The 19588-nt window shown below is 41.8% G+C and overlaps 1 protein-coding gene across 9 annotated transcripts in view; it reads left to right on the top strand.

Annotated features, from left to right (window-relative positions):
* Nucleotides 1–19588, top strand: part of tasp1 (taspase, threonine aspartase, 1) — a 92549-nt gene that overhangs the window by 9933 nt on the left and 63028 nt on the right. For all 9 annotated transcript variants that reach the window (XR_013578646.1, XM_078556464.1, XM_078556463.1 and 6 more), the window contains exons 2-5: nucleotides 702–769; nucleotides 991–1059; nucleotides 5407–5527; nucleotides 14604–14688. Coding sequence is in view for 8 of the 9 variants with exons in the window: in XM_078556464.1 (XP_078412590.1) it covers nucleotides 702–769; nucleotides 991–1059; nucleotides 5407–5527; nucleotides 14604–14688 (343 nt within the window). In the remaining variant the exon portion in view is untranslated. The remainder of the gene's footprint in view (nucleotides 1–701; nucleotides 770–990; nucleotides 1060–5406; nucleotides 5528–14603; nucleotides 14689–19588) is intronic.

Raw genomic sequence — 19588 nt, 5'->3', positions numbered from 1 at the left:
CCTTAACCAGCAGTGCAACTCCCCCACCTCTTCTACATCCCTCTCTATTCCCTCCACTACCAATGCACAATAGCAGCTGTATGTACCATCTATAAGATGCACTGCAGGAATTTACCAAGGCTGCTTAGACAGCACCTTCCAAACCCATGACCACTACTATCTAGAAGGACAAGGGCTGCAGACAGATGGTAACACCAGCACCTGGAAGTTCCCCTCCAAGTCACTCACCATCCTGACTTGGAAATATATCACCATTCCTTTTCTGTCACTGGGTCAAAATCCTGGAACTCTCTTCCTAACAGCACTGAGAGTGTACCGACACTACATGGACTGCAGCGGTTCAAGAAGGCAGCTCACCACCACCTTCTTAAGGGCAACTAGGGATGGGCAATAAATGCTGGCCCGGCCAGCAAAGCCCACGTCCCATGAATGAATTTTTAATAAAAAGCTAATGCAGCACAGACTGCGTCTTAAGCTTGGGGTTATTTGGTCTGTGGGGGTTAGTACTTCAGCAATGCCTTTGTTCACTGAACTTTAAGGAAGCACCTCTTCTTTGAAAAGATGCCCAACAAGTTTGTATTTACAATTTGATGTATAACTGTACAAAGAGGATGATGTGATTAATTAAAATTGCTTTATGCAGTCCCAAAAATGCAATGTGCTATATTATCAATTAATTATTTAAAACTTGATTATTTTAGGGGCAGGCTATCATTCTGAATCCAAGGCCAAGGAGTATAAACAAGTTTGTAAGAAAGCTTGCCAAAAGGTAGGAATATTTGCTACTTGTTGGCTAATGCTGCAATCTTTTGATATATTGAGAATCTGCCCTTTCTGATATTTTATCTTACATTTTGTATGTTATTTGGTCAATTAAAACATTTTCACGAAAGGCTTGAAACTTAGTCAAAGTGTTAAAAAATAATTTTTGTCAGTTCAAGTTAATTTTATGGTAAAGGCATTTCAATCAGAAACCTGTTTGTCTTCCAGGCAATCGAGAAACTGCAAGCTGGGGCTTTAGCTGTTGATGTAGTTACAGCAGCCCTTATTGAGCTAGAGGTAAGAATATGGGCAGCAAACTGTTTCATAACTTGTATGAATAGTAGTTCAAAGTTCTTAGCATCCTCTGCATTTTAAATTTCAAGGCGGTACAGTAGGTTGGTTAGAACCCTTTATATGATTGCTTACTTTGTAGCTTATCTATATTTCTGTCCCATTTAGCTCAGTAAATACAATCATAGTCCTTATAAATAGTTTAGACATAGCTTGTATACCATTAGTGTTTAAATTAAAACAAGACAGAAAATGCTGAAAATATTCCAAGCGTTATTAGAAAATTCAAAATTTCAGGTGGAGTTACTTTTAATAGTTTGGAGGAGTTGTGTGCACCCAAAACAATACTTTTTTTTTCATCTAAAACACGATTAAGATCTTTAAGGTATTTATTGTCATTGTTTGCAGTTTTTTTCTTGTAATTTCATTAGTCCTAGTTTCTTGGATTGGGATTCAAAATGTAATAAGGAGGGGACATCAAGTAGCATGGTGAGTTGGAATCCAACATCAATTAACATTAGATCATGCGGTGACTGATGTAGTGAAATTTTTCTATCCTCTGGCACAGGAATTTGATTTTGTGGGTTTGGTTCTGTTTCACATGGTCATGGCCCCCAGCACGAAACTGCCCAAATTCAGCACCAATTCACAATCTCACTTGAAAAGCGCACATAATGACTTATAGGGAATGGAAAAATTGAGACTGTTGCACTTTTGCATTTGTGGTGGTACAAAAGAGAGCTATTTTCTGCATCTAACTATATGCCCGAACTGAATGCTTGATGCTGACATTTGGCCTTTAAACTGGAATGTGTTATATCCTTAATATCCTGCCTTTAAAGAGCACAAAAACCCAGACCAAATAAGAGAAAAGTAAGGTATTTGAAGTAGCCAAGTTGAAATCTATTGGCCTGTAGTTTAACAAAATATGAAAAGCAATCAAAGTTTGTCTTTTGGCTCCTTTTTCGATTCATTAATGTTTTGCTTTATTGTCATCACATTGAATTTATTTTCTGAGATTCCTTTATTTTCTTCTGCTTAAAATGACATGACAAAGTGTGCTGTCATCTATTTCTGCTTGACCCCAAAAGTCTTTACCTTTTTTTTTTCCTTTATTCTTTCATGGGATGTGGGTGTCAATAGCAAGGCCAGCATTTTTTGCCCATCCCTAATTGTGCTTGAACTCAGTGGCTTGCTAAGCCATTTCTGAGAGCAGTTGAGTCCACCACGTTGCTGTGGTCCTGGAGTCCAGGTAAGGATGGCAGATTTCTTTCCTTTAAAGGACATTAGTGAACCAGATGAGTTTTTACAACAAAAACAAAAATAGCTGGAAAAACTCAGCAGGTCTGACAACATCTGCAGAGAGGAATACAGTTAACGTTTCGAGTCCATATGACTCTTCATCAGAACTAAGGAAATATAGAAATGTGGTGAAATATAAGCTGGTTGAAGGGGGTGGGACAGGAGAGCTCGATAGGGGGCCAGTGATAGGTGGAGGCAAAGAAGAGATTGCCAAAGATGTCATAGACAAAAGGACAAAGGGGTGTTGACGGTGGTGATATTATCTAAGGAATGTGCTAATGGTGACATTAAGGGTAGAAAGCAGGACAAGTAAGTGACAGATGGCCCTAGTGGGGGTGGGGTGGGGACAAGGGATCGAAATGGGCTAAAAGGTGGTGATTAAACGATAGATCGAAATAAATTTAAAAATAGGTGGGAAAAGAAAAATATATTTTAAAAATTATTGGAAAAGTGGGGATCGGAAAGGGGGCGGGGATGGAGGAGAGAGTTCATAATCTGGAGTTGTTGAACTCAATGTTAAGCCCGGAAGGCTGTAGAGTGCCTAGTCGGAAGATGAGGTGCTGTTCCTCCAGTTTGTGTTGAGCTTCAGTGGAACATTGCAGCAGGCCAAGGACGGACATGTGGGCATGAGAGCAGGGTGGTGTGATGAAATGGTAAGCGACAGGGAGGTCTGGGTCATGCTTGCGGACAGACCGAAGCTGTTCTGCAAAGCGGTCACCCAGTCTGACAGCCTCCCTGTCGCTTGCCATTTCAACACACCACCCTGCTCTCATGTCCACATGTCCGTCCTTGGCCTGCTTAAATGTTCCAGTGAAGCTCAACGCAAACTGGAGGAACAGCACCTCATCTTCCGACTAGGCACTCTACAGCCTTCCGGACTTAACATTGAGTTCAACAACTTCAGATCATGAACTCTCTCCTCCATCCCCACCCCCTTTCCGATCCCCCTTCCAATAATTTATAATTTTTAAAATATATTTTTCTTTTCCCACCTATTTTTAAATTTATTTCGATCTATCGTTTTATCTCCACCTTTTAGCCCATTTCGATCCCCCCCACCCCACCCCCACTCCCACTAGGGCCATCTGTCGCTTGCTTGTCCTGCTTTCTACCCTTAATGTCACCATTAGCACATTCCTTAGATAATATCACCACCGTCAACACCCTTTTGTCTATGACATCTCTGGCAATCTCTTCTTTGCCTCCACCTACCACTGGCCCTCTATCCAGCTCTACCTGTCCCACCCCCCTCAACCAGCTTATATTTCACTATATTTATATAATTCCTTAGTTCTGATGAAGAGTCATACGGACTCGAAACGTTAACTGTATTACTCTCTGCAGATGCTGTCAGACCTGCTGAGTTTTTCCAGCTATTTTTGCTTTTGTTTCAGATTTCCAGCATCCGCAGTATTTTGCTTTTATCTTAGGGTTTTTACAACAATCAGTGACTGTTCATGTTCACCATTACTGAGACTTGCTTTCAATTCCAGATTTATTAATTGAATTCAGATCCTACCAGCTGCTGTGATGGGATTTGAACCCCTATACCTGGAACTCTGGAATACTGGAACAGTGACATTACTACCCTGCCACCCTCTCCCCAAACAGCAGCTTTCACAGGCATGCCTGCATCTCTGCTGAACTAAAACTACATTACATGTAAAGAAATGTATATGGGCATCTTGCTAATCCTCAGAATAAAAGCATATTTTATTTAGCCGAGTTGCTTTTGATGAAGTCCTTTATAAAAAACATAATTTTTGCCCTTTAAGTTGGAGAGGATGGATGTTGAATCTGGAAACACTTGACAGGCATTGCAAATAACTTGGTCCTATGTGGTATTATCTGACAGTGACTGGATGAATTGTCTGACAAAGGCTTCATCCCTCATTTGATAATTTACTTTGCTTCTCCTTGGCACCACCTCAGTACTGTTGAACCTTTCCATTCCCTTTTTCCCTCTCCTCTCCAACATTAAAAGAAGGAAGGAAGATGATAATTGTTCAGCTTGACAACAACATTGAAAAATCGAGAGTGGAGTGCCCACATATTTTGGAACCTGGTTGACTCTCCAGCCTCTTCCACTGTCTAAGTGGATGCACAAACCATCCCCCAATGGCAGAATGTCTGCATTAAAGAGCACAAAAATCTATGAGCTTGCAGAAGAATTTTTTTCCATATTCGTTCATGGGAAGGGGGCGTCACTGGCTATTTCAGCATTTATTGCCCATCCCTAATTGAGAACTGAATGGCCCCATTTCAGAGGGCATTTAAGAGTCAACCCTGGTCTGAAGGCCAGACCAGGCCTGACCTAGTGACTGGATGATGTGGGTTTTTACGACAATTGACAGTGGTTTTGTGCTCATCATTAGACTTTTAATTCCACTTTTTTTTTATTGCCGTGGTGGGATTCGAACCTGGGTCCCCAGAGCATTACCCTGGATCTCTGGATTACTAGTCCAGTGACAATACCACTACACCTCCGCCTCCCAACTAGTCTTGCCTGGCCTCCATTGTTTGGATAGTCTTCTATTTAATTTTATAAGACAGGTAATTTCCTTCTAAGATTGAAGAAAAACTATACTGTAAGCAGGTAATCTAAGATGCTCAGAGTGTTCTTTACATATGGTATTTTGAAAGTCACTATTCATTTTTTTTAAGCCCCTTCCAGTGAGGAAGACCCAGACTTTACCTAGCTGTTAGGAGACATAAGTGAACTAACAGAACTGCACTAGATAAAGAGCAGGAGAAATATTCCATTCCCCAGTGATGGCATACTTTATTATGAGCATGTATTCATTAAAGAACTTCTGTTTATATACTATATTGCTAGCTAATCTGTCAAAGTTGGTGTCTTATGGAAAATAGCCAGTAATAATATCTTTGGAAAATGTTGGTTGCAGCTATCTCATTTCCTTTAAATTTGGATTCAGACCATCTGAATTTCAGGGCTCGAAGTGTGTAGAACAGGAAAAAAATGAGCATAATTTCTGTGTAAAATACAAAGAAAGAATGTATTACTTAATTTCCAACAATTTTCCATTTTAGGACTCTCCTTTCACTAATGCAGGAATGGGATCCAATCTTAATCTATCAGGGGATATAGAATGTGATGCCAGTACAATGGATGGAAAGTCCTTGAATTTTGGAGCTGTTGGAGCGCTCAGGGGTATGTACTTTTTTAGTATAAATGAGGTTCAATAATTTTAGTCAAGTAGGTAAAGGAACCAAAAGTGCTTGTGCTGACTGTTTAGTAGAGCTATCAGATGAGTACCAGTCCACTGCTGTTTCCCTGTAGCCCCTGCAAATCTTTTACCATCATTTATTCAACCAATTCTCTTTTGAAAGTCACCACTGAACCTGTTTCCACCATCCTTTTCAGGTACTGTATTCCAAATCGCAACAACTTGCTGCATTAAAAAATTGTTTCCTTATATTGCCTGTAGTTCTTTTATCAATCACAACTCTTTAGTCCAGTGGTTACCAATCCATCTACCACTGGAAACAGTTTCTCTCTATCTACTCTATCAAAACCCTTCATGATTTTCAATACCTCTTTTCAAATCTCCTCTTAACCTTCTCTCTGTTCAAAGGAGAACAATGCTAGCTTTTCTAGTCTCTCCATACAACTGATGTCCCTTATTCCTGGTACCTCTCTAAGGCCTTGACATCCTTCTTAAAGCGTGGTGCCCAGAATTAAACTCTGCTCTAGGTGTGACCCAACCAGTACCTTATAAAAGTTTAGCGTAACTTCCTTGTGTTTATACTCCATGCCTCTAATAAAGCAAAGGATCCCATATGCTTTTTTAATGGCCTTCTCCATTTGTCCTGCCACCTTCAAGAATTTATGTGTACATGCCCCCATGTCTCTGTCCCTGTATTCCATTAAAATTGTATTGTTGTTTTACTGCACCTCCTCAGCCTTCAGAATAAAATATATCACACTTCTGAGTTAAATTTCATATGCCAAGCGTCTGTTTGTGTCCTCTTCACAACTTGCTATATTTCCAAGTTTCATATAATCTGCAAACTTTGAAATTATGTCCTCTATAACCAAAGTCCAGGTCGTGAATATACATCAAAAAGAGAAATGGTCCTAATGCGAAATCCTGGGGAGCACGATTCCATACTCCGCTCCAGTCTGAAAAACAACTACTCACCACAATCCCTGCTTTCTGTCCCTTAGCCAATTTCATGTCGATGGTGCCACTGCCCCCCCTCAACTGTGTTAGTTCATTAAAGAACGCAATAAAGTTAATCAAACACAATTTGCCCTCTAAATCTGTGCTGACTTTCATTTATTAGCCCCATTTTCAACTGCCAATTAATTTTGTTCCATATTATTGTCTTTGTTTTAAAAAAAGAAGTTTCTCCACCACCCACTTTGGGCAACTAGCTTATAATTGCTGGGTTTATTGTTCTCTTTCTCTCTCCTCCCCCCCCCCCCCCTCTTTTTTTGAACAATCCTCTGATGTCACCTACATGTCTGAAGAGGATTGGAAGATTGTGGCCAGAGTCTGTGTAATTTCCGTCCTTGCTTCCCTTGGTAACCTAGGATACATCCCATTTCGACCTGGTGACTCTTCTACTTTTTCCTCTTCAGTTTAAAAGAACAATGGGCAGGAGCAGAAAATATCACAGGAGCGAAAAGATCAGTTTGCCATCGGTGTGAAATCAAGTCGATTGTCCACTGCAGACCTCAATGGTGGCGCGCGTTTCCTGCCACACCACACCATTTTAAATACATTTGAATGTCATAAATACTCACGATAAAGATGCTCACCAAAATCACCTCCCCACAGTGGATCAATAGGCCACACCGGCTTCTAATTAGATCGATGTGTTTCACAACTGCATATAAGTGATGTGCACCTGGTGACCTGCACTTCGCTCTTCATTTCGAGGTTTGTTTGCCTACCTTGCATCGCGTGGCACCTTGGACTCTGCAAAAGGCTTCACAGGCAGCACCATGTCGCTTTCAGAGGCAAGGCCGTACATACCCAGATCAGCAGTAAGGTGAAGATAGGTTGTAATGTGCTGCAGGACAAGGGCTTGACTGAGTGGGGGAGTGTGAGGGAAGACCAGACAGAGGCAAAGGAAGGGGCTGCAGGGCAAGGGCTCGACTGGGGGGGTCGGGGGAGACAGGAAGGTTCCGCTCAGAAACGTCCTCTGGGCCACATTGGGAGAGAGTCTCTTACCGAAGGACATAAGTGAATTGTGGCCAGAATGGGACGATCGCGGAGTGAAGAAACGCTTCAGTTTACATTGCTGAGCTTGCAAAGACTATCCTTGTCTCAGTCCAGGGAGGGGGAGGGCATGTTAGCCCAATGTCAGTCATGCCCATCATGTTGTGCACAGGTTGTGGTCGTAACATCACATGCGGCAGTCCAGGGAGTCTCTGGCATTATAGTGGGCTGCAGATGGCACACTCTCAATCAGGAGAGGCAGCTGCAGACTTTGGATAGGGAAAAGGGACTGTAGAGGCACTTTAAGGTCTGGGTGGGGGCGTGGTCTCTAGATGTCACTGTGCAATTAGGCTTCAAGATGGGTGGGGGGAAGGTAGGGGCACTCTAAGGTCTTTGGGGGTGGTGGGGGTTCTCTGTGTGATAAGGTCCACAAGGTCCATAGGCACATCCATCTCAAATAATTCAGGGGGTCATGGTGGATATCTATCACCATCACAATGGGATTAAAGATTACAGGGGGAGAACCAAGAATTCTTGGAGAAAGGGAAACCTGAACATTATTCTCCTGCAGGACAATGGGTAGGGTTTCCAAAGTCTCTCGGAGGGCCCAACTTGGTAAAACCTTAGCACCACTATCTTGAAATATGAAACGATGGCACAGTGGAAGAGAAATAACTCTGGTAGGGAGGGCTCTTGGGGCCTCGAAGGAGTGCTGCACTGCACTGGGACTGATTAAAAGAGACACCCAGCTGAACCGTTTATAAACAAATGAGAGATGCACAGCTGAGAAATGTTAGGAGCCTTTCAATGACAATGCAGGCAATCAGGAGAGTTAAGTAATAAAGCTCATTCATGTGAGACTCCTGAACTCTTTCGAGTTATCAACAGTCACAGATTGCAACTCTTTCGAGTACAATCACAGTTCTTGGTTTTCCGGGAGTGGGACATGAACCCACAACCCTCTGATTCAAAGGCGAGGGTGCTATGAACTGAGCCACAGCTGACACCTCAGTGAGACTCCTGAATCCTGCCACTAATCAATCTCCTTGTAATAACCCCTTGTTCCAAGTGTAGAAATTCCCCAGAGCGATGACGAAGTCAAGAGCAAGTGAGCGACAGATGCCTGCTAAAAGCAGGAGTCACTGGCAGGCTCACATAGAGAAACCCTCAGCCCCCCCGCGCCAAAATAATCTCACTTCCTCACTGAACATTTGCCCTTGTCTGTATTCCAACGAGTGTAATCTTATAAGCAGCACATCCTAGAGTCTGGCCAGAGCAATTTCATTGTAGTCGGTCATGTGAAGGAGGGGGAAGCATAGTGCGATCCTTGAAATGAGCAACGTGCTGGCCAAGATTTGATGGAGAATAGGTACGGACATTGGCACCAAGCCCTCAAACCCACAGTTGTTCACAAGTGAGTGACAGAAATAGAACCGTTGGAGGCTGGTGCTCACTCATGTCTTCTCATTGATCCTTCAGAGAGGAAACCTTCAAGATGATGGAAGCTGCATTATTGTTGTCTGTATAATTGGCAGGGGAGAAGGCAGAGAAGATTGCGACGGCTCACCAAAGGGAGGAGCTTCACCCTGATGAGCAAGGGACAGCAGGGCCCCCTCCAGACACAGAGGATGAGGCTCACAGAAACGTTGCACATAGGCGGCTCCCAAGACCGAGGGTCTACAGAGCACACATGTCTTTGTTTACGCTGTTGGGACTGGGAGGACATCCATTGCCAATAGATCTGAAAGTCACTGCCATTCTTAACCTACGCGAGTGGCCCTTTCCAGGGCTCCACTGGGGATCTCTGCAGCATTTCTCAAGCTTCCACTCAAGTGCATACAGGAGGTAACAGATGCCTTTTTTGCCGAGGCCCACAATATACGTGCACTGCTAGCGATCAAGCTAGCCAGGACGCCAGAGCACTGGGCTTTGCTGCTATTTCTGGATTCCCACAGGCGAAGGGTGCCATTGACTGCACTCTTGTGGCTATAAAAGCTCCCTGGCAACAGGTCCAATATGTCAACAGGAGAGGGTACTACTTGCTCAATGTGCAGCTGGTTTGCGACCACAAGAAACAAACCATACGTGTTTGTACAAGACACCTGGGAAGCTGCCAAGACTCCTACATCTTGAGTAGATTGCAAATCCCAGACATCTTTGAGAGACCACGCAGGATCCAGGGTTGGCTTATCGGTGACAAAGGGGACCTGCAAAGCACGTGGCTGATGACGCCCGTGCAGCAGCCACAAAATCCACCCGTGAGAAGGTACAACGATGCTTAGGCCGCTACCTGAACGTCGGTAGAGCAGAGCATTGGCATCTTGAAGATGCGATTCTAATGCCTTGACAGATCTGGCAGAGCACTCAGTACACTCCCCAGAGGATCTCACAGATCATCATGGCTTGTTGCGCCCTGCAGAACCTGGCACTGCAAAGGGGGGAGGAATTGCCAGATGCTGACATGGAGGAGCTACACGTCTCCCTGATGAGGATGTTGAAAGGGATGAGGTCGATGAAGATGAGGCTGCAGGGAAGAGGCCGTAGCACGGGCCAGACGAGGCAGGCGTGCACGTGATGCCTTCATAGTCCACTAGATTCCATGAGGAGGAGGATGAGTAGTACTGAGTTTCTTTTTGGACAAGTGCTCTCCATCATGAGCCAACATGAACACCAGCATTGCTATTCCTCTCATTTCAACCATCCATATCAATCTGAGAGTGAGTAGTTACACATTAGGTTCACCATTGCCCTGATCCTATGAAGGATGTTGAAGCCTCGGGAGTGTGTGTCCTTGCTGAGATGTGATGCCAACTGGACAAGGGCCTACCGGCATCAGAAGGTGCTGCCTCTCTCCAGGATCTCAGTTGGTATGGTAGCCTACATGATGCATGAGATGTTCTACCATACTCGGTGGGCTTATAGCAGTGTGCCTTTGGTCTGACAAAGCTCCTCGAGGAGATCCATCTCCGGCAGAAGCTCAATGCATCGTGCAACCTCAATGGTGATACTGATGGGCGACACTTGTGCCAAGACAGCCAAGGACATTCTGCAGGTGTTAATCCATTTTGAGATCACTCAGTCCTCTGTCACCTTCTCTATCACATTGACATCTGGCACCCTCAGGGATGCAAGCCTGCATTTTGCCAGATCCTTCAATGGAGGTGGAGGACCTCAGGATGACCATGTTCCCATGCTTGCCTTCTAGACATCAAAATGCCTCCTCTTGAACACACAAGTCTCCCCTAATGGCCAGCCCTGGCCCTTGTGAACTCAAATGCAAACTCACCATGGAGCCCTCAAGGTGATGCTTCATTGATAATAAAGAGCATATATCAGCTCTATTACATCATCACTCCTAGACCTTTGCTGTCCTCAATATTGTCTTCCCATCAAGCTAACATAAGCGCATCGAGAGCATGCTCAAAGCTCTGTTGACCACAACACATTGCCATTTGGATTTATCATCACTAACCTCGGCGGGTGTTTAGGCGAGAGGGCGCTAAGCAGAAAGTATGGCCCAGCGCTGTATCCCTTCATCATAATGAGAGCCTTGTGAGCACAATGCGGACAACTGCAAGGTGGGAAACAAACACTTGATGTAGCTTCGAGCGGCAGGACAATAATGTGGCTACGATGGGCAGATCTCCAATACATTGAGATGGGAAGGTGCTCACACTTATTGGTGAGCTTAGCAGATGTACACTCAGAAGCGGCAATGCGCAAGGCAGAAAGGAGCATGCATGAGCTGAGTATGGGCTCGTAGATTGAAAATTTTGCCGAATGACACGGGTACTTGGAGTTCCTGGAACTATTCCCCTTCTCCAGGCGTTTCGGCATCTCTCCAACACTGCACCTTCAGCTTTCAAGAATGCAGACGAATAAAGTGAACATCTCCACCTCAATCTTACACAGCCAAGAATGAACGTGACATGATCCAGCAAAGCATGTGAATGAGGTGCCTTCCACAGAACACTTTGCCTTTTCTCAGATCATTGTTGACATCAGTGAAGCCTCGCCCTCAAGAGTAAACACTGGTGAGATGAATGCAATGAAAGCTGCTGTAATGCCAGAGGACCATAGGCTGCTCTCATATTAGAGAGAGCCCAACTGGTGGCGAGTTTAACCTGAGGGTCACCACACTCAGCCGGGGCCTTCATGGATGATCTTAGCCAGCACGGGAATTGAACCCGCGCTGTTGGTGTCGCTCTGCATCACAAACCAGCTGTTCAGCCAATGGCAAGAGTTTAGGGTGAGGGGTGACTTGATTGAAGTATATAAGATCCTAAACAGTCTCAACAAGGTGGACATGGAAAGGAGTTTCCTCTTGTGGGTGAGTCCAGAACGAGGAGCCACTGTTTTAGAATTAGGGGTAGCCCTTTTAGCACAGCGATGAGAAATTTTTTGAGTGTTGTGCAGCTTTGCCTCAAGGGGGTGAAGACAAGGTCATTGAATATTTTTAAGGTGGTGGTAGATAGATTCTTGTTAGGGAATCAAAGGTTATCGGTGGTAGCTGGGAATGTGGAATTCAAAACACAAGAAGATCAGCCATGATCTTATTGAATGGCGGAGCAGGCTCGAGGGGCCAAATGGCCTACTTCTCCTATTTCGTATGTTTGTATCCCTGTGGGCTTTTTCTCTTCCTAACATTACACTCACTGATGTAAAATTGTTTTTCAGACTGGGCTTTTCATGGATAACCTGAGTTCTAAATTGATTTAAGTAACCCACGGTTCCTAGAGAAGATACCCTGGTAACCCATTCAGTTTAAGTGAGGAGGAACTGCTGTGCCCAGATGAATAATAAACAGCTTCACAAAAACTAAGACAAATTGTGCGGGAAGGATTTCACCTATGAGTTAAAACTTAAATACAGAATGAACTTCTTACATTTTCTCCACTCCCAAAGAAGGTGTTGATTGTCATGATCAAACATGATGACAGACTTCTTAAAATAGCACATGACAAAAATAGTATTAAACTTGGATGACGCTCTGTTCAGATTTTTTTGTATGCGTTTAAATCAAGAGCACATGGCTGCAAGTTGTATCTTGATTTTCTACCACAAGTGAACCTAACCACATAACAAATGACTGACTGACTAAGTTATGAGTCAATCATGCTGGCCATATTTGTGAATGTTAGAAATATAAGATGTCACAGCTGGTAGCCATTTGTGCTTTTTTTTTATTGGGGCTGGAAGTATAATTTGCAGTATGATTTTTATAACTTTACACCACCGAGTGAAACCCTGCTTCAAGCTTCATTTTATATTGTCTGTGGAGCAAAGAACCAAATTTGAAATTAATAAACATGAAATTGAAGTTATGTGCTGCTGAATTTAAGATCACATTTATACCAGTCGAGCATCTGTTAGCCACCTCATTAACTCCTTCAATCTAGTGCACTCATGCCATTACATCTATACATAAAAATGGAATAATATTTTATGCAAGAGACTGTACAAAAATTCTTTCCCAAACATCCCCTCATGCTTCTTACTGATTATAGATTTCATAGCCCTAAAATCTCATTTCTAATAGATTCAGTCTTTCTAAATCTGCAATTGTTTTCTGTACTGTCATGCTGCTGGTTATTTGCCCCACAGATCTATTGTCCTATTAACAAATTAAAAGTTGCCTAATTTTTAATTTTCCCTTTTTGACAAGTTTAACTTTAAAGCTATATCCCCATAACTGAACCGTATGCACATTGGAACTTTCCGGGATCCAAGTTCACCATACTCATTCTCAATTAGTACTTGTAATTTGAACAAAAACCTGATTTTAATAAATTATCTGATACACTCTAAATATGATATCTATAACTTTGCTGTTGGTCACCTACATGTAGGATACAGCCATTGAAAGAACATGTTCGGGATGGAGTAAATCTGTAGAAGCTCCACAGTGTATATTGAAAGGATGAATGAACATCACTTTGAGGCAGTTATTTTTGAGATTCAGTTAACTGATTTAAAAACCTTGCGGTCTTCACTTTTTTGAACATTTGACACCTTGACCCTTCAGTGAGATTGCCATGTCTTGCATTTTTATAATAAAAGTTATTTTCCCTTTTAGGAGTGTGTGCAGGATCATTTAGATTGTAAATCTCATGGCCAAACCAGCAGAACCCTTTGAGACCAACACCTTTATGCCTCTTGGGCATTTGCTACAGAAGCAGTTTAGATTTCTTTTCTGGAATTGTGGGCAAGTGACTTCCTTCCCCAGAGAGCAGTGGAGACAGGGCCATTGAATAATTTTAAGGCACAATTAGATTGATTCTTGGCTAACGTATTTGGGGGTAGGCAGGAAAGTGGTGTTTAAGCCGCAATCAGATCAGATATGATCTTATCAAATGGCGGAGCAGGCTCGAGGGGCTGAATGACTTACTCCTGCTTCTAATTCATATGTTCATATGTATGTATATATGTTCTATTTGCCACCTCCCCTAAAGTGTAGCTTAGATTTTTAACCTAAGTAGTTTTGGGAGTATAAGACTTTTGCTGTCCCATTGCACTGTGTATTCCTGTACAAAGAACCATGATGTGTTTTGTACATTATCCTGTATATAACTTGGTTTGTCCTTTTGCAAATACCTGCAGTAAGCAAGAAAACACTTGTTGTTTTGAGGCTTGTTGAATATGTGCAAAAACAGAGATAGCCATTAAATGAATGTTAATCCTAAGGAAGTTTTTTTTTTAAGATAGTTCAGTGCAAAAGTTGATTTCTAGTAGCATGCACTATTCCGCAACAGAATTAATGACACTAGTAGTTAATATCCTATCGTTTCATTGCATTTCAAAGGGGATTTGTGAAGTGGGGAAGACCAAAGGACACAGCAAGGAAGGAAGGTGGAAAGAAGGAAGACTTGCACTTATGTAGTGCCTTTCACAAACCCAGTATGTCACAAAGCACCTAGCAGCCAAATTAAAGCTTTTGCAGTACAATGAAGTATAGCAAGAAAAAAAGAAAATGTGTTAATCTGGCTGAGACTTATTAAATACTATGTTCAACATTTTGTGAGGTGGTGTGTATTAAACATTATCCAATTTTACTTTTAGGGATCAAGAATCCAATCTTAGTTGCAAATAAACTGTTAAGTGAAGCACAGAAGGGGAAGCTCTCTGCTGGCAGAATTCCTCCTTGGTAATTTTTTTTTCCTGTTATTGTGCCTTGGGTTTGTAATGCATCATAGTTTCTGAATTTGTGCATAACCACAATATTTCATGTATTTATATCTAGCATATTTCTAAAATAAGCATTTTTCCTCAATGGTTTATGCAATTCATGTATGTACGCCTGTGTGAACAGAACTCTTAATATTTTTTTGCTTCCTGTGCTAACTAAGAAACATTATTTTCTAGTACTGTATTGAGGAAGGAAATTAATTGCAGTATATTGCCGCTAATAAAGAAATAACCACTTTTTGGATCTGTGTTCCTTCCCATTCCAGTCTATCCCCCAAGTATATAGATCAGTTGGGGTGACGGACTTTTCTCACAACAGATGTGAATGCAAATGATAATGCATGATATAAATGGAAGTTACTCTTGTTTCTATCTATATCAGTCTTGCTGTAAGATCAGAAATCAGTAGGTATTATTTAACTGACACCACAAAACATGTAGAATGATATTGCATCTTTTTCTAGTAAAACATTCCAAGAAGCTTTATTGTAGGGGGTTATCGAACAAAATTTGTCACTGAGCCACATAAGGAGATATTAGAACAATTGACCAAAAGCTTGGTTAGTGAGGGAGATTCTAAGGAGTGTCTTGAAGGAGGAGAGAGTTAGAGAGGCAGAAAGGGTTAGGGTGAGCATTTCAGAACCTGGGGGCTAACTGCTGAAGACATGGCTGCAGACAATATAAGAATGAAAAAATGGGATGCACAAAAGTATTGAAGTATAGAGATCTTGGAGGTTTGTAGGGCTGAAGGAGGTTACAGAGATAGGAGGGTGAGGCTATGGAGGGATTTGAAAACAAGGATGAGAATGCCTCCTGGTCAGGCAACACCTCAACATGAACAATGTAGGTCAGCAAGATATTCACATGTGATTTTTTTCACACAAAAAGACAAGTATAAACCTATAGTGCTTCCACCATATTTTTACCTGAATGATGATATTTGTGCCATACAACGCTAACAAAATGTGATTGAACGTCATTCAACAAGTAGCAAGCATGAGCAAACAGCCACCAATAAAACTAGCAAGGAAGGGAAGGAAGACCGTAGTAACTGATTCCCAATCCATTGTCTCCCCCTCTGATTTTTTTTTCTCTTTGTTTAATAGTCTCAGGTAAATAAACAAATATTTCACCCTACACTTCATGTTTAATATTTAATATTAATGTTGTTTTCCCTACTTCATGTACTGCTGCCCAACACACATTGAGATCATGATAAATATCTCAACTGTGTTTCAGATTACTAGTGAACTATGTCACTTCAGATGGACTAGTGAATAATTAAGTTCTAGGACTATCAGAACAGGATGACATACATAAACACTCTTCTACAAACTAAGATTTAAGAATGTTGAAGAAGGTGGAGTTGAAGAAGTAGGTTTTGAAGTGGTTTTTGGAAATGGGGGGTGGGGTGTCAGGGCCGGGGGAGGTTGCTGCTCAAGATTGGCCAACAAAATGAAAAGCATTCTGAGACTTACAGAATATTGCAAAACTGTATCACTTGAGATGACTGCCATGCTGATTGGACTAAAACAGAATATAGAGCTTACTTGTTGGTAGTTGGATTCTGGAACAATAAAATTCTCAACGGCAGTTATTATTGAATAGATAAGTGAGCTCCTGTTTTCATTTGAGGTCCAATGACCATCTTTTTAAGCTGCAGAAAAATTAAGTTTGAAATGAAGTTTCCCCTCAACCTATGACTGGGAATTGAGTCATATGCTGCCTGACCAAGTATATAATATACTGTTCTTTTTGGGACCCCAGGAAAGACCAGCTAGAACTCAAAACTTTTTAGGTACATTATTACCCTGGCAGCTTCCAGACTTGAAGGCATCCCGAGACATTTCAACCCTCTTGCTATTGTGGCTTTGTAGAGACTCCTTGTACAAGTGGCTCTAAGACATGACATGAAAAGACATCTCTGATATTGGTAAGCTGCTGCATGAGAGCCAAATAATGACCTTTCAACAGACTCTATATGCCACCTCCTTAGCTGCTGTGCTTAAATCCAGTACTGCCTTTGCTTCATTCTAACTCCAACATCAATTCATCCTGTTAGAAATGGCTATCTGCATTAGAGAACTCCCTGTAAGCATGTTGTCATTGTCTACTTAGGATTTCTGACAACTTGCTGGGAGCAGAATATTGTGTAAACCCTAGGAACATATTATTCATTCATTCTTAAGAAAGGATATAATTGCATTAGAAACAGTTCAGAGAAGGTTCATTTCACTGATTCCTGGGATGAAGGGGTTATCTTATGAGGAAAGGTTGGACTGGTCAGGCCCTGTATCCATTAGAGTTTGGAAGAATGAGAGGTGATCTTATTGAAACAAATAAGATCCCTAGGGGAACTGACTGGGTGGATGCTGTGAGGATATTTCCCCTTGTGGAGAGACTGGAACTAGGGGACACAGTTTCAAAATAAGGGGTCTCCCATTTAAGATGGAAATGAGGAGAAATTTTTTGTGAAGATCGTCAGTTTCTGGAATTCTCTTCCCCAGAGAGCAGTGGAGGCAGTGACATTGAATATTTTTAAGGCTGAGTTAGATAGATTCTTGATTGACAAGGGAGTCAAAAGGTATAGGGGGTAGGCAGGAAAGTAGAGTTGAGGCCACAATCAGATCAGCCATGATCTTATCAAATTGAGGAGCAGGTTGGATGGGCTGAATGGCCTATTCCTCCTAATTCATATGCTTGTATGTCACCAACCCCAGCAAATCACAAAATACAGGATCAAGGGAGGGCTAACTGAATTCTGCACCTCATGCATGCCATAATTTCCACCAAGTTTAGTCAGCTAAGTGCTTGCAGGCCTGTAGCCAGATGGCCACACTCCACACATTCTCAGTATACTTCAGCTTCCAGTTCTTCTGGGTCAGTGCTTTTAGGCCACCAAAGCTGTAGCTGCCTTCCCGTCCCGCTAGATTCAACTCCAAGTTTATTCTGCTTATTGCCAAGGGCAAGGAACCCTGCTACTTGAAGGCATAAGCAATATATGATGCAGAAAAGTCTAGCATTTCCTGATGCCTCTTTCTCTTCAATCCCTGGGCAAAAAAAAAATCTGTGGAAGTTGTCATACTGTTCAGGTTGTATCAATGAAAGAAATGAACCAGTTTTCTGCATGCTCAAGTCCCCACATCCAGAGGTTGATGCTGATTCCACTGGATCCCCCCCGATACTGTGAACCTGGTACCCACAATCTTCCCCCAGCCCCAATCCCCTGCAAATGAGTCTATGGCCCTCCAAAGAGGGAATAACTGTTCAGTGCAACCTACAAAATTGTATGAACTGAATGTTGATTTCTATTAAATTTAAGAAAGCATGCAAATTTTTGTATAGCTGAAATAAAATTAAGCTATTTGGACAAAAGGAGTGGATATGCGATAAGATATTGCAAATTGGGAATCTTGCATGGATTCAACTGTTTAATCTTTATTTAATCTTTAACTTGTATCATTCTGATCCATATATTTGTTTAGTGTTTTTTTTTAAAGTAATGCCAACATTTTTGTTGCGTCATTGAAATTGGGCAAGAAATACCGAATAAATACAAGCAGTACAGAAGCTACGACTGTGCAATAGATATACCTGTGAACGCAATTGACAGTTAATAGCTTCTTTATGAACCCATCTAGTGAAGGTTTTGTGATGACAGCAGTAGCTACCTTTCCGAATATCATTGAATCTGTGTAGATTCCTAATACTCCCTTCTGGAACCATTCTGCCATGCCACATCTCTTCCCGCTTTCACAAGCCTTTGTAGAATCTACTTGTCTTCTGTCATTTTCCCTAACCCACCTCGCAATTGAGTTTCATCCCTTTTTAAAATGGCATGTGATGCTTAACCTTGCTAAGGATGCTAAATAAATGCCTGTTGATTGTCAGCAGATTTCTGTAAAAGGCATTGTTAAGCTTGTTTGTCTTCCTGCAGTACACCATTCATGTTTTGTGGTAAAACATGTCTTATGTTAGTAATTAGTAGTTGTGCCAAACATTAAAAAACTGATTGCTGTACATACAATTTTTAAAGGGATAATTCCGAGTAGTGCCTCCCCTGATGGAGCAGTGTTGGAAATAGGGCTAGAATAGCATAGGGCTACTTCTGCAACCTCTGCTTCCAGTTTTCAAGGTTTCCTATAAGGAAAATAATTCCTTTAGATTTGAAGGCAAACTAAAATAATTATCTCTTTTGAGTTGTCACCAAATACTCAGTGATCATAGTTTTGATTTACACAGTCCCCTTGTTTTAAATAATGGGATATGTCTTAAAACTCCAGAATCCCATGTTACGTTTTCCATCTATAGATGGGACCTAAGTAAGCCCATCTGAAAGAAAGGTTTTGTTTTATCACTGCCTACTTCAGTGACATATTGGGAGTCAGTACTAGTGATGTTTAGTTTTCATCCCTGCTGGTGCTAGCATCTGACGTGGTATGATGGCATCTTTTTACTGTAAGTATTAAGTTGAACTTAATACAGAGAGCACTTAATTGTAGTCAGTATAAAGTGAAATGCTTGCATTGCTCAGAATGTCTGCCAATCAATATGCTGTGCTAATTCTTGTCTTGAGTTTATATTGAGGTCCTGTGCTCTTGCCTTTTTATTCTAAAACCCTGTTGGCCATAACTGTTCTCATGGGAGAAATAGGAATATGCAGAATAACAAGTATTAGTGATTTGTTATGAGGCAATAATCTAATCAAATATTTCAGTGGAAAACTGAGTCAGTGAGGCTTAATCTTTTACAGTTAAAATGTGTCATCAAAGATTACATTGCAACCTTGAGCTTGCTCTTCACTTTCTAACCTTTGTTATAGTGCTTACTATGCTGATTTTTATATTGTGGTTTTACTC

The sequence above is a fragment of the Cetorhinus maximus genome, chromosome 14, assembly GCF_964194155.1.
Source record: "Cetorhinus maximus chromosome 14, sCetMax3.hap1.1, whole genome shotgun sequence".
NCBI classification, from domain to species: domain Eukaryota; kingdom Metazoa; phylum Chordata; class Chondrichthyes; order Lamniformes; family Cetorhinidae; genus Cetorhinus; species Cetorhinus maximus.
Note: the sequence above shows the minus strand (reverse complement) of the source record. Positions and strands in the feature narration are given on the sequence as shown.